Source organism: Ochotona princeps, chromosome 7 (genome assembly GCF_030435755.1).
Source record: "Ochotona princeps isolate mOchPri1 chromosome 7, mOchPri1.hap1, whole genome shotgun sequence".
NCBI lineage: Eukaryota > Metazoa > Chordata > Mammalia > Lagomorpha > Ochotonidae > Ochotona > Ochotona princeps.
The window spans coordinates 56,985,688-57,001,724 of NC_080838.1; the positions used below are offsets into that span (position 1 = coordinate 56,985,688).

Genomic DNA, 16,037 nt, shown 5'->3' on the forward strand with positions numbered 1-16,037 from the left:
GGCCTCAAAAGCTAGTTCTTGATCAATACTCATGAAAACATTATTTACAACAAGATGATGATGGGGCAGGCACTTGACACAGTAGTTAAGATGCTGCTCAGGACCCCTGAGTCCCATTGGTCTGATATCTGGTTTGAGTCTCCGCTGCACTTCTGATTCCAGCTCCTACTAAGCTTAGAAGCTTCCCAGAAGGAAGCTGATGATGGCTTAAGTACCTGGGTCCCTGTCATCCCCTGAGAGACCCAAATTGAGTTTCTGATTCCTGGCTCAGGCGTAAATTTTGTACAAATTTAGGGAGTAAATTAGAAGATGAAAAACCTCTCTCATCCTGCCACTCTCTTTCAAAAAATACAAATAAAGCTTTAAAAAAAGATGGAAACAATACAAGTGTTCTTTGACAGATGACTAGATTAACAAAGATGTAAATGCATAAAATCAATTACTCAGCCTTAAAATGAAGTGAAATTCTGGTACATGCTTCAATGTGGATGAACTGCAAAATCATTCTGAGTTTTGTAAGCTAGATGCAGTATAAAAAATATTGTATGATTCTACTCACATGAATTATCTAGAATAAACAAACTCCTAGACAGAAAGTAGATATAAGATTATCTAGGACTCAGGAAGAAGGGAATAAAGAGCTCTGATTTAATAGTTTCAAAGTCTGTTTTGGGTGATGAAAAAGTTTTGCCGATGGACGGCGGTGATGGTTGTACAACACAGTGAATATAACTGTCAATGGCAAACTTGCCTTCTTTACAACTGAATAGTAATACCAATTTGTCTGGCCTTCTATTAAGATTAAATCAAGCTTTTATCAGCATCAGAATCACCTGGTGGGTTTGTTAAAGCACATATTGTTAGGGGCAGTCTATTGCCCAAGCTTGGTGACAGCAGCTCCAGCGACACTCCAGGAGTTACTGTGCCAAGTGGCCAAAGTTAGGAGTTTTTAAGCTCTCATCCTCCAATCAGATTGAGAGCCACGCAGTACAAAGTTTTAGACAGGAAAGGAGTTACCAGAGCCCAAACTAATTAACCCAACCTAGCACAAAAGGAGGCAGAAAAGGCCAGACCCGTGGAGCCTCTGGAGCAATCTTCCCACAGTCAGCTATTCTGAATGGAACAGAAAGCAGCAGGGCAGCACACTTTTTCCACCTTCAATAACTTGAATGTGCGAGAAGAGGTAGGAAGGGCAGAGGTGGAAATTCTGTTTCTGTATCCTGTCTGCTGTTAATTAACCTGACAAGTGGGTGTGAGCCATCAATGGCTGTGCCTCATTACAATATTGCTAGGCCACAGTCTCACAGGTTCTGATCTAGTGGATCAGAGCAGAACTCACAAATTTGTAGCTAGGGGCCACCACTATGAGGTAGCAGGTAAAGCCACCACCTGTGGCACCTGCATCCCATTTGGGTGCAATTTGTGTCCCAGCTGCTGCACTTCAGATCCAGCTTCCTGCTAATGGCCTGGATGGGCAGTGGAAGATGGCTCAAATTCTTGGACCTCTTCACTCACATGTGAGACCCAGAGGAAGCTCCTAGCTCCTGATTTCCAACCAGCCCAGCTCCAGGAATTGTGGCCATTTAGGGAATGAATTAGCAAATGGAGGATCTCTCTCTCCACATGCTTCTCACCCTCTCTCTGTGACTCTTTCAAATAAAACATGCAAATCTTTTTTTTAAAAAAACTTTTAAAATAAATGAAAAAATTGTAGCTAGACCCCGGAGGATAGCAGTGAAGGCTCAAAGTAACTGGGTTCCCGCCTTCCATGTGGGAGACATGGAGTGGTTCCAGCTCCTGACTTCAACCCTGGTCCAGCTCTTGCCATGTAGGGATTAGGGGAATGAATGCAGATGGAATCTCTCTCTCTCCTCCCACCCTCACTGTGCCTCATCTCTACAGTTAAAAACAGTTTTAAAGTAGTAAAGAAAAAAGGAACTTGCATCCAGCAAATTGCTCAGTGATGTGGATGTTCCTGGCTTGGGGACCTGGCTTGAAGGTCCACGCTTCTATTCGCTACTCCAGTCAGAAGTGCCAAAACTCACTGGAAACTGGACAGTCAAAACTGAATGTCCTTCTTAAAGCCTTCCGGAGGTCTTCCTGCTCTGCTGTCAAGTATTCCCATGTCACTGCCACCACATTTTTAATGAGTTATGATGTCCTGTGTCACTTTTGTTCAATATACAAATAAAGACCTCTTGGGAAAAGTTCGTTTCCTTTTAGCTTCTTCATTTGCATCCTGAGTGTCCTCCATAGTTTAATTGGGAAGATTTTTTTTCCTCCCACTTGCTAGAAACCTTGGAACTATGAGGTGCTCCCTTTTGACATTTCCATACTGGTTTATTTTCTGCTTCAGCTCCTCCTCTACACACACACACACACACACACACACACATATCTAAAGTAAATAACATTATCCTGTGTTGTCCTCCCATTTTTTTGTAATCATGACACAATATCTAGGTCATTTCCCTTCATTCACTAAAAACTGTAGATAGCACGTCAGGGTTGGCATTGTGGTGCAGCAGGTAAAAGCTGTTCTGCAATGATGGCATCCCATATTGGCACCTGTCTGAGTCCTGCCTGCTCCACTTTCAATCCAGCTCCCTCTCATGGGCTGGGGAAGCACCAGAAGATGGCCCAAGTCCTTGGGCCCTTGGCACATTCATGAGAGACCATCATGGATTCTTGGTTCTGGGCTTCATTTTGATCCAGCCTTGGCTGATATGGCCATTTGGGGAGTGAAGTGGCACATGAAAGACCACACACACACACACACACACACACACTCTGCCTTTGAAGTAAAACAAGAAGAAAGAAAACTGTAGCACCTTCCTGTCTTCACCACCATTCATGCTGTCATATGCTCTTTCTTGGCAAAAAGCAATGGATGGAAACCACTCAGGGCTCATCCCCGGAGAGAACTGCACAGCTGTGCTGACTGGCATCATCTTAAGTTAAGGCACACAGATCTGAAACGGACCTCATTCTTTCTAAGAACATCTGCTTTCTCACTCCCATGCAGCTTTTTTTCACTCTTACTCCTGTTGCACTCCTCTGCCTCTGTGACACTCAGGTGGGGACCCTACCTCATGTTTCACCAAGAATATTCCAGCAATCTCCTCCCACCATCCACCCATCCTCAGAGGTGCTATTCCTCTGACCAGTGGGATGGAGATTTCTGATCAAAGCCATCAGTCCTGCACTGGAGTCTGCATCCTTGTGCCTTTCCAGGACACTGCTTCCTCCACTGCTCACTTTCTCAAGTACCATAAGAGACGCCCCCTCTGGTTCTCTATTTTCTATCCCTTCCCAGTTTCCAGAGTTGGCCCAGACATCCTTTCCACTCACGAGCTTCCTCTCTGTGCATCTCCCTCTTGTCTGCAAATCTTCCCCCTCTCTCCGCTAAAGCAACACAAGCTTAGTAAGACAGAAACCAACTCTCCATAATACCCTTGCCTGATTTCTCAATTGCATCTCATGTCTTCTGAACTTTCCGCCTTCTGGCAGGAGTAGGGAGCCTCTGTTTGCCCAAGAGCTGTTTGGATGCTGAAAACCTCATTTGCTGGCCACAGAGATTTAGCAAATTATAAGTCAGCCTGCTAGAGATTTATTGAATTTCAAGTCCCGCCTGCAAGTGCCATGGCAGAGTCAGACCCAATGATTCCACAGCCCTCACAGGGTCCATAGGCTGCATGCTCCCCACTCATTTCTTCTATCAACCTGATGAGCCAACCCTCCCTGAGTTACCCTCAAGGAGTTCCTTCATGGCTCCTTCTCTAGCATCTGACTTCTCATGCAGAAATCTGACAGGGTTTGATTTTGCCCCACCCTCTTCGCATATTTACCCTACTTAGCTTTAAGTACCTTGGCTGAAAATACCTACATAGCAAAGCCAATCTCCACCTTAGCTTCTGGATCGTCTCTCCAGGGACATTTCAACCTGGCCCCATCCCACATGGCTGGCCCAATCCAATTGAAATACTTTGGTGCCTGATACATGGTTATTGAAGTTAATGTTAATCATTGATGCTATTATCATCATTACTATTATTACTTACTAGAAAGATGCTAGTACAGAAGCAATGAATTTGCATTGGGTTCACATCTCAAGGAAGTTTAACAAATGAGGAAGCAGAAATTGCTCATACATTTTGAAAAGCATTGTAACAGAGTACCTTATTCTTTTTAGTAAAAAAAATCTAAATGCAGACAAAAAATATTTGAAATAATGCTCTGAAATTATAGAGAAATGCAGTTTTTAGAATAAACAGTATATTAAGTACCTGACAGGTTGTTACAAAATTAGCATATGTTCCAGCAAAAATGTGTTCGACTTGAACGTCCACCAGGTCTAAAAGAAAGTTACAAATCCAAGTTTAGAGTTTTTAGAAGTAAGAAATAAATGATTCATTACCAAGTCAGATTTGTTTATTGGCAATTTATATTCTCCTAACAAGAATTTTGGCTACAAATATCACAAAAGATTAATTTTTATCTGATCACGTCATATATTCATTTAATTGGAATCTCAGTTTTCCATAAAGTTGTATAATGAGGACAGCCTGACGTGCATTAGAAGAGGTTTGCTTAAATTTATGAGAGTATACATTGAGAGGGGCCTGGTACCGTGGCCTAGCGGCTAAGGTCCTCGCCTTGAACGCCCCGGGATCCCATATGGGTGCCGGTTCTAATCCCGGCAGCTCCACTTCCCATCCAGCTCCCTGCTTGTGGCCTGGGAAGGCAGCCGAGGACGGCCCAAGGCTTTGGGATCCTGCACCCACATGGGAGACCTGGAGGAGGTTCCAGGTTCCTGGCATCGGATTGGCGTGCACCGGCCGTTGCGGCTCACTTGGGGAGTGAGTCGTCGGACAGAGGATCTTCCTCTCTGTCTCTCTTCCTCTCTGTATATCTGACTCTGTAATAAAATAAATAAATCTTTAAAAAAAAAAAAAGAGTATACATTGAGAGGCAGGAATCTGGCTTAGCAGTGAAGACAAGGGTTAAAAGGCCAAGATCAGAGTACCTATGTTCAAACCCCAGCTCCAGCTCCTTATGCCAGCTTCCTGTTCTATTTATGATGAGGCATTGTAAGTGATGGCTAAAGAAACCAGGTTCCTCCCACACATGTAAAAGACTTGGACTGAGTTCCCAGCCATTGGCCATTCCTGGCCATTCCTGACACTAGGAGAATGAACTAGCAGAAAAAACTCCAAGTCTATCTTCTTTGTATGCCTTTCAAATTAAAAAAGAAAAGTTTTAAGTGAGTTATCATGGTGCTTAATCCAACATTTAAGATCTTCAGTATCACTTCAATCTTTACAAATGATTATCAAATACATCAGAAATAACTGCATATGAAAAAAAGGCAAGGTAGAAGTTGATAAAAAGGAAAGTCCTTGAAGGACTCTGGCTCTAGGTGCTCCTTTGAAAGGAAGTGAGTTGGGAGCAGGCATTTGAGAGAGGTTAGGATGCTACTTGGAACATGAGTGTCCCATGTTGAGTCCTGGCTCTGCTTTTGATTCAGCTTCCTAGGGCCAGGCTTTTGGGGAGTGGGCCAGTGGAGAAAAGATCTTGCTCCGCCTTTGTCTCTCTACTTTTCAAACACATAAACATTTAAAAATTAATTTTGTAACAAAGAAAGAAAGTAGATTAACGTTTCTTCTCCAACGACAACAAGGAACACAAAATCATGAAAAAGTGGGATGGCTCATACCATCAGCAGAAATCAGGCACCTAATACTAAAGTCTTCTGTTAGGTTCTCCGCAGGAGCTGGGTTGCTTGTGTCACTTGTTACACGACCAAAACAGACCACCTGTCTGCTGGTGTAGACAAATGCCAGAGTGTGATAACTACAGGAGAAAGGATATGCTATAATGAGACCAGGATACTCATAGGTTTTGAGAAAAACATTGTCACTTATCATCAAATGCTGCACATTTACTAAGAATCCAGTTACCCGTCACAGCATCAATATCAGAGGGCAAAAAATGATGTGGCTACACTGATGGTGAATGAATATAAACTCAGTTTTCATCTTAAAGACAGAACATTATTGGTAGGCTTTTTCATGGTTTCTATCATTTGCATTTTAGATCCAATATTTTTCCTAATGCATTGGATAAACACTCAAATAGTCCAAGTGTTCCCACAAACAGGTTACATAGCACTCTATGTAGGCAAATATCTAATGATCTTCCTCATGATGAGATTAACTTTGTCTTATCTACTCCAGCAGGGCAAGCATCATTATTTTTGTTACCAACAAACCCCCACTCTCCAGAATTTAGTAGGGTGATCTTTCAGCAATAGAGTTCCAAAAATTTCTCATAAAGTAAAGGTCAAGAAGAAAAACAGGAGGAAGTGAACTGTATATGAAAGAAGTAATTTTTTCAAAATAAAAAGAAAAGCCATGGGGCAAGTATTTAGCCTAGTGGTTAAGATGTCAGTTAAGAGAGAATCAAGATGGCAGAATAGGGTTAGGACACGTTTAAACAGACGGAAAAATATTAGCCAGGGTAAAGCAGAGAGGGCACATTCTGGGAAATAGGAGAGGACAGAACAACAGCAGAGGGGCACCTGGAGACTGACAGACACAGGAAGCAGTGGATACAACGGTGTGGTGGTTCAGTGACTGATCCCCCAGCGGTATTCAGCGAGTGGTGATGTGAACTCCACCAGCAGCCGGAACTCCACCAGCAACAAGATGGGAAGGGATGTTTACTGGGAGTTCCGAGGTGAATCCAGACAAAGAACTGCCTGTCCTGTTAGCCTGTTTGATTTGACCAGGAGCAGAGACAGAGCAGCAGAACCCAGATGGGTAGTGTGGGAACAGGGTGGATTTCACAGCCCAGTCCACCTCCTAGAGCCAAATTAGGTGCCATTTTGTTTCAGGAGGCAAAGGTATTGGGGCAGGACTGCATACTCACAGAGCTGGGAGTGAACTCATTTCTGACTCAGCAAACTGCAACAACAGGTTCCGCCCAAGAGAGGTCTGAGTAGCTCTCAGATCCAATGGCCAGCAGATCAAGAACTCTAGTAATGGCACATTAGGCACCATATTGTACAGTGTTGCAAAGAATTAAAGACTGCAAGGACAACAGTAAGCTGTGTGTGTGCTGAGCTCGGCGAAAACTCACTAAAGTCAGAGCATTGCACTGGTTCCACTGGAAAATACCGACTATGGCATCGTACGGGTCAAAATAGGTCCATATGGCCCTCAGACCTAATGCCCAACAGGTTCTGGCAAGATCAGCACCATCAACAACCTCGCTATATAGGGCACTTGGTGTCTCCCTAATACTGGGACCTCCTCCAACCAAAAGTGGGAGAAAGGTTGTACAGCCTCAGCACAGTATCACAGGAGGTGCAGAGTGGTGAGCCAGGAACTGGGGCTAAGGAGACCATGGTGGAAATCTAACATAAGGCCCCAGACTTGGAATTTGCTGGAGGGAGTGGTACACACAAAGAGCTGTGTACCAACTGCAATAAAATGGAACTGTAGACCTGTGGGTGACACAGCTTAGAAACCTGCCCCAAGGAGAAGAATCTGATAACCAGAAGTACAATGACCAAGAGCAAAGGAAGAGACAAAGGCACAATGAATCTTACTAAAGGGGATGTATAGTAACTGTGTAATGAAGACTATCATATCCAGATGTGAGGATACAATGCAGTATGTATCTCTACTCCCAGACAAAGATGGACTCCCAGTGAAATTGTTTATTATATCTTGACAATAGGATACTGGACTCTGCCATTGTCCATGCCCTCAATGACGGACATATGACTGTGTGTGGGAATTGTACTATGGTAATGATATAGAGGAACTCAGTGAGTGGAGAGGGAATTGGGGAGGGGATAAGGGAAATCCCAGGGCCTATGGAACTGCATCATAAAATAATAATAATAAAAAGAAGTAAAAAAAATGTCAGTTAAGATAGCCATACCTACACCAAAGTTCCTGAATCCAATTCCCATCCCATATTCTGGTCTTGGTTTCCTGCTGACACAGACCCAAAGTGACAGTAGTGATGGATCAAGTGATTGGGTTTCTGATATTTACAAGAGAGACCTGGATTGGATTCCTGGTTCCAATCTTTGGTCTAGACTAGCACTGATCATCACAGTTATTTTGGGGGAATGAACCATCAAAGGAAAGATATCTCTTTCTCTCATTCTCTCTCTCCCTCCCCCCTTTCCTCTTCTCCTCCCTTCCTTCCTTTTTTTCTCCATTTCTGTCTCTTTCATTGTTCCCATGTCCCTATGACTCTTAAATAATCAAAGAGATATCACATAATTTTTTTGGATTCTCAGGCTTGACTACTTTCTATATGAGTTGTTTTTAAGTAACAAAACATGTCACTTTTAAACCAGCTTCAGAAATAAATAAAGGCTGTTACCTTCCACAATCTATTTGTGAAACCTGCCCAGCGATTCCTTCCACGAATTGTGGACCCTTCTTCTCATTAGTGGAGCTGTATCCCAGCTGTCCAAAACTATTGTCTCCAAATGTGAATACTTTCCCATCCTGTTTTGAAAATAAGGAATCAAATTAATTTTTGTTTTAGAAAAGGCCACTGACGTTTGTATGTCAAATTTCATGTACTAGTTAATATTGGAGAAATAAATAAGATGATTCTTCATAATTTCTACTAGCAAATAAAGGGTTAACATATCAAACATGTAAAATCCTTGGTATTCCCTTTAAAAACCAGGGACTCTTGGGGTCAGCATTGTGGCATAGCGTGTAAAGCCACCATCTGCTATGCCAGCATCCCAAATGTGTGCTGGTTTGATACCCAGATGCTTGACTGCCAATCTGGCTTCCTGTTAATGAGCCTGGGGAAACAGCAAAAGATCATCCCAGAACTTTGGCCCCTGCATCCACACGAAGTTCCTGGCTTCAGCTTGGCCCAATTTCAGCTGTTGCATTCATTTATGGGAGTGAGCCAGTGATTGGAAGATCTCTCTGTCTCACTCCCTGTCTCTCCTTCTCTCTTTATAACTAAGCCTTACAACTAAAAATGTTAAAAATTAAAAAGAAAAAACCAGGAACTCTGAAGACATACTGTATAGCATGGTGAACTATGGATAATCATAATATTAATAACATTTGAAAACTGCTAAGAGTAGATCTTAAAGATTCTCACTACACATGAAGGGATAGCTAGGTGAGGTGATACAATGTTATCAGTTCACAATATGTTTGGGTGTGTGTGTAAACATCACAATAATACTATAAATACATACAATTTTGTATGTACCAATTATACCACAATAAAACTGGGGTTTGGGGAAGAACTTAGCAAATGTTTGGTGAGTGAATAGATGGAAAAATGAATTGATTCAAGGTAGCACCAATACTTATGGATAAAAGATGATTCAATGACTAAAAACAATTTTGTTTTCTCCCACCAACTGAAAACAATAAAATCCAGACAACTGCGGTTTTCCTAATTTAAAACATATTTTTAAAACATACAACAGAAGTGGAAGCATATATTTTCAAGTCAAACATTTCATCTACACAAGTGGTTCTTAAGTCTGTTTTTTAGGGTTATGTAGAGTTTATCCCATTGGAACATGGCAAGAAGGGTAAGAAAATATTAGGAATCCTAGTCATGATTATGCCAAGCAAGAAATGGAAGGAAGCATGTTCTAGTATCTAAAAATGGTTATCAAAAGATGCAAAAATGGTTTTGCTGCTTCTGTGATCATGTTTATCTGCAGAAGTATATTATCCATGAACTAAGAGCACTAGCTCCTACAGTCATCTCATTTAGAAGATAACTAAAACTATTACCAAAGCTGAAAGCAGCTTTGGTGATAAGATCTTGAAAACTCTCGTGATTTAAAATTTGGTTCATTTCTCCTCTTTAGATATTCACAAGATGAACTGATTTACATCTTATGCTTCGGTCTCAATGTTTATGCCCACCCAAAGTCCATATGGAAATCCTAGTCCTCAATGTGGTGACATCTGGAGATGAGGCAGTGTGAGTCCCAGAGAAACTCCTCACCCCTTCCTTAAGATGAGGACACAATCAAAAATACCGTGGTTTCTGAATCAGAAAGCTGAGTCTCACAGATACTGAATTTGCTCACAACCTGCCAGCCTCCACAACTGTGTGAAACACATTTTTACATTTACAGGTTACTGTTTGTAGCATGCTGGGTAAAACAGTCTGACCAGATGTCTTTCTTTTCACCATAATCGACACCTTAAGTACCTTGTCAACAATGTCTGGGATTCTAAAAAAAAAAAGCAACGCAGGCACATTACCTGAGTGAGCACTGCCGTATGCTCAGAACCACAACTGATGGAAACCACACCCAGCGTCTGCAGGGCACCAACTGAACGAGGCTTGGGGCTTTGTGCTGGCAGAAGAAAGCACAAGAACTGACTCAGACTTCATGTGTTTTTATACTTTTATACTTTTGATACAATTTTAGAGGGCATGATTGAAGGATAATACAGACAGAACACTGTGCTTTGAAGAAGATCAAAAGCAAGCACCCTTCAGCATCTATTTCTGGAAGTTCTTCTGGAGTGTTTTGGAACAGCTGAGGCTACTGACCTAGTAAATAAACTAAGCCTCAAGACCCTTAGCCCCCAGAGTACTGACACTGTGGTGTGTCTTTATTACGAAGTAGGATCTCTGAAAATAGGGAATAATAAGTGAGTCCACAGGAGAATCAACCTGTCCTTGAGAGGGGTTCAATGAAATAAGTACTCCAATAGGTACAGGAACATATTAGGTGCCAAATGCATGCTGGGTGAACATACACAATCAACCTGAGGAGGATGGGCTTTTTCTGGGAGACTGTCCCATGGTGAGTCTTGTCTTTAGAGGAACCAAGGTTAGCAGTGTTGTTCCTAAACTCTCCTGCACATTGGGATCACCTGTGAGATCCTGGCTATCCAATGATGCCTTCATCCCCAGACATTTTGGTTTAAGTGGCATGGAAACCAACCATCTGAGCTTTTATCGGATCCTGTGGTAGACACCATAATAGCCTCCCACTTCTTAACCCTGGAACCTATGCATGTGTTAGGGAACAGGGCAGAGGGGTAATAAAGAGGCATATGGAATAAAAATTACTAGCTAGTTGGCTTTAAAACAGAGAGATTAACCTGGCATAAACAGGCGGTCCAGTATAATCCCAAGGATCCCTTAAGTGAGGAAAAGGGAGTTGGAAGACTCAACATCAGACTAAGTTAATTCTTGAGCAAGACTTGAGCAAGATCAAGTCAGGAATCACTAGCTTTGAGGAAGGAAGGGCTGTGAATGAGGGAAATCTCCAGAAGTTGAAAAGGCAAGAAAACAAGAAGGAATTGGACTTGTTTCCTGACACTGAGTTTGGGAAAAGTTGTGCCAGCTAAAGGGACCCAGCCTAGCACCCCAGAATATTCTCGCATGCCATACAGCTTGGGAGCTACTATTTTATCTTGAAGATGGCCCTCTGCTGGGTTTGTGTTTCACTTGGAAAGAAATTATGATTGACTGCAAGAGTGAGGCCAACTCCTTACCAAGGACATGACTCCCGCTGAGGGCCAGCTGACCTGCATTATTGCTTCCCCAGCCAAATGAGGTCCCGGAGACAGATAGGGCAAAGCTGTGAGCACCTCCGGCTGCCACCTGAGCCACGGGGATCCCTTGCAGGGACTTCACCCTCTGCGGGCTGGCTTGCCAGAGGAGCTCCCTGTCCAGGCCCAGCTGCCCATCGCTGTTTTTCCCCCAGGAAAACACTTGACTATCTATAAAAAGGAAGAAGAGAATTTCAGAATTGCATACATATGTGAATGTCAAATTCAAGTTGAAACAACCACCCTAACTCCATGATTTTTTTTTTGTATGGCTATATTAAGGTATAATTGACAGAAATTTAAGGTATTTAATGTAAGGTTGTAAGATACATATGCATTGTGAAATGAAGGCCACAGTCAGCTAATCAACATATCTATTACCTTCCATAGTTATCTTGTGTGGTAAAATACTTAACCTCTACTCTCTCGGCAAATTTTGAGTATAGGCAGGGATAGCTGTGACAACACTGAAGTATCTTACATAACCAGAACTTGTTTGTCCTGTAACTGAAAGTCTGTCCCCTTATATCAACACCTTCCCATTACCCATACACCTCAGACCCTGGAAACCACCATTCTACGCTGTTTCTCTGAGCTGGGCTGTCTTACAGTCTATGATTAAGTGATATCATGCAGTGTTAATGTTTCTCTGTTTCACTTCTTTCACCTGTTTCTTCAAGGTCACATTTGTCTCAAATGACAGGATCTCCTACACATCTTTATTTGTATCTAATTCTACTCATCTTAAACAAAAATTAAAAGAGGGGCAAAGGCAGAACTGGGATGACTATTCTGAAGAAAGGCCAGGGGATTGGTAGGGTTATCTTCACACTATGTCCCCTCCTCTTTCCTCCAGCTGAGCACAAAGGTTCTTTCAGCTGCCAAGAATGAGAATCTGGGAGCCAGTCTTAACTCTTCTCTTTTACACACTGCCACCCAGCAAGGCCAAAACCTCTACCTTCAAAATTCAGAACCCTATCATTTCTCACCAGTGCACAGATGCCATCTTAGGCAAATCATCAGCTTTTTCTCTCCAGGAAAATGACAAAAGCCTGTGTCACTGGTCTTCCAGATTCTACCTTTGCACAAGAATTTCATTCTCCAAAGATCAGCCAGAGTGACCTTTTAGATAATTCAGGCCCAGGGATGATACAGTATGTTAAGCTACCACCTAAGATGCTTGGATTCCATATCTGAGCGCTGATTTCAGACCCAGCCACACTGCTTCCAATCCAGCTCCCTACTAAAATGCCTAGGATGACAGTAGTACTCAGGCTCCCGCCACCCACATGAGACCAGATGGAAATCCAGCCTGCTGGCTTCCAACTGCCCCAGCCCTGACCTTTGCCAGTTGGGGAATAAACCAGAGGCTAGATCTCTATCTGTCTGTCTCTCTTTCAGTCACCCTGTCTTTCAAACTAAAGTTGTAAAAAGTAAAACAATAAGTAAATAAAGATACAGTTCCCTCAATCAATGAAAGGACACTGGATTATTCTCACCACAGCTCATAAATCCCAAGCCCCATTACTCTGGTCTTTATTTCTGGATCTCTTTTCCTCCTAGTTCATGCCTCTCCAGATCTTACCCATCCCCAGAACACAATGCTGAGCTTGCCCCAAGCTCATGGGCTTTCTGCCTGTATTGTTCTCCCTTAATTAACATCAGGTCTCCCTCCCTCCCTTCCTTTGGCTCTATTCATGTGTTATCTCATATGAGTACTCCCACTATTTGCTGTAACTTCTATAGGTATGCATTTGTGCCTGCTCTCGCTCAACTTTCTCAACAGCTGGGGGCAGGTATTTGGCACAGTGATTGAGGATGCTGTTTGGAATGACTGCATCTCTTATCAGAGTGCCTGGCTTTAAATCCTGGTTCTGTTTCCAATTTTAGCTTCCTGTAATACACACACTGGAAAGCAGTAAGTGATACCAAAAATATTTGAGTCTCTGTCATCCATATGGGAGACCTAGACTGATCCAGGCTCCTGGCTTCAGCCTGGCCCAACCACAGCTGTTGCAGGCATTTGGGAAACGAACCCATAAATGGGAGATCTTTTCCTCTCTTTCCTGTCTCCTCTCTGTTTGTCTCTTTGTCTATAAAACAAATAAAGGAAAGATGGAAGGAAAGAAAACTAAGCAACCTAAAAGTCAGGCATTAATATCCTGCAAAGAGAAAAGACTCAGTGAAGTTTAGTTGTCAACAAATAGCTAGAAATGGGAAGTGGAAGGATTCATATGAGCCATGAGCCAAGCTAGTCATTTACCTAAGGTGTGAGAATCATGCTATGATTCTTATAGTCTGTGGGGTCTGGTGGTTAAACACTTAGGGTGGAACACAGCAAGAAAAGGCTCAAATTCTACTTCCTATTGCTTAGTGTATAAGCTTGGTCAAGTTGTTTTAAGTCTGAGTCCAAACTTTCTCATGTCTGAGATGAGTTTGCAAGTAATAGTTAGCTTCTGTCCTTGTTAGGCAATTATACAAAACAAATAAAACCACACAACAAACATCACACAGAAGAAGGTGGCCAGTAGATGTTGGCTCTCCATAACTCCTTTGCTTAACTACAATGATGCATAAGACATCACCTGTGGAATACACAAAAGTTTCATGTCCCTTGAAGAGGACCAAAGTATGTTACCCCTAATATGTCCCATTGTCATAAGGTTCTTGGTGAGCTGAAAGCAACTAAGAAACAGATGCAGGGAGAGGTCTCTGCACATCTCTTACTATCTTACCTCCTCTTCCCTTCCTTTGTGGAGGCATCCACTCTCTCAAATCAGAGAGAGGAGAATGTATCTTCCTGTGGGAAAGAGTCAGCACTGGGTTGAGTCTGCATAAACAACCCTAACTAAAACAACCTTCCCTTCCCTTGGTTTGCCTAAGTATTTCCTAGTCACTTCCTCCACAGCTCATCATCTCTTGAAGTCCAAATGTCCTTTCTTTGGTTAGAACAGAAGACCCCAAGTCAAACAACTTCTTTGAGTTTGATTTCTTTTTTACAACCTCCTATACTAAAAAACATTTCTAAAAATTGATTGCCTTTCTTCTGTTAGCTTGTCTGTCATGCATTTAATTTGAGCGTTCCATTCATTGCATAAGAGGGTGTATGGACTGTTGTTTCTTGCTGACATTCTTCACTGAGAAATGTGAATGAAGGATTTTAGCATTATATAAACAAATTGTAGAGTTATGAGCTTGACACTTTGATTTTACTTTCTTTGATTTAAATTTAAAAAGACAAATAAATAGTCCTTAATCTGTCTGGATTTGCCAGTTGTAGCCAAGTTATTCAGCATAAAGAACGGAAGGCCCGGATATAAAGCCACTACTAAGTTCAGAATGAACTGTCAGAAGTAGCTCCTTATGGGTGTATAATATGGATTAAGCTCTACTTATAGTATAATAACAAAAAAGGGATTTTAAAAATTAAGAACAATACATGTCATGAAATCTAGAGAGTTAAAAAGATCTAAACGCATTAAAATGAATTCTAACGTATCAGAAATCAATAGTTATCATTTATATTAAAAAACATTACTTCTTAATGATATTCCAAGATCCAAAATGTGTTCCTTACCTGCTGACAATGCCAGGGAATGGTGGTGTCCACAGGAAACTTGTATTATTTTTATTTCACTAAGAGCTTTTATTTTCCTACAATAAAAAGAATTTTAAAAGTTCATTAAGCCTTATTTAGGATAAGTCGCCAAACAGAACAGATATTTAAAAGAATCCTGGGAAAGGGTATCTGGTTTAAAGGTTAAGCGGTTAGCATTCCATATCAGAGAACCTGGGTTTGATACCTACCTCTGCCTCTGACTCTAGCTATTTGCTAATACAGACAACTGGAGTCAGTTGGTGATGACGTGAGTATTTGGGTCCCTGCCACCCATGTGGGAGACCTTGACTGAACTGCCCACTCCTAGCTTTGGTGTAACCCAGTCCCAGCACATTGGACATTTGGAGAGTAAAGCAGCAAGTAGAAATTCTCTCTCTCCTTCTCTTTTTTCTTCTCAAATAAATTAATTTAAAAACCAAAATATTCCAAATAACACATCTGGTATAGGAAAGCAATTTTATTCTCTTGTGTTTGTATAGTATCTTTATTCTAGGTCCTTCAAACTGCTTTAAACTTTGATATCGACATGCATTGCTATAAGGTGACATCTAGCAAATAACACAGAAGTAATTCTTACTGGATATTAAGATGTTATATAAAATACTGACTTTCATTTTTTATTTATTGGTCCAGAAGAAAAATAAAAATCTGGATAGCTACATATTACAAAGTTTTAGAATTCCTAGAACACCAATATCTTCATCACTTAATTTTAAGGTCTGTGAGATAAAAAAAAAGCATTAGGTTGAACAATACAATATTGCCCTTTTCATGAAGCAAAACCAGGCTAATCTGAGTTTGCTATAGCTGAACCCAGTGGAGCTCAC

At 41.7% G+C, this 16,037-nt stretch overlaps 1 protein-coding gene across 1 annotated transcript in view; it reads right to left on the reverse strand.

Moving 5' to 3' along the window:
- HERC6 (HECT and RLD domain containing E3 ubiquitin protein ligase family member 6) overlaps positions 1–16,037 on the reverse strand; it is a 49,567-nt gene that overhangs the window by 29,109 nt on the left and 4,421 nt on the right. Inside the window, exons 3-8 of the mRNA XM_058666640.1 lie at positions 15,169–15,245; positions 11,535–11,762; positions 10,287–10,381; positions 8,404–8,531; positions 5,717–5,853; positions 4,287–4,354 (exon numbers count right to left, since the gene is read on the reverse strand). Of these exons, the coding sequence (XP_058522623.1) occupies positions 4,287–4,354; positions 5,717–5,853; positions 8,404–8,531; positions 10,287–10,381; positions 11,535–11,762; positions 15,169–15,245 (733 nt within the window). The remainder of the gene's footprint in view (positions 1–4,286; positions 4,355–5,716; positions 5,854–8,403; positions 8,532–10,286; positions 10,382–11,534; positions 11,763–15,168; positions 15,246–16,037) is intronic.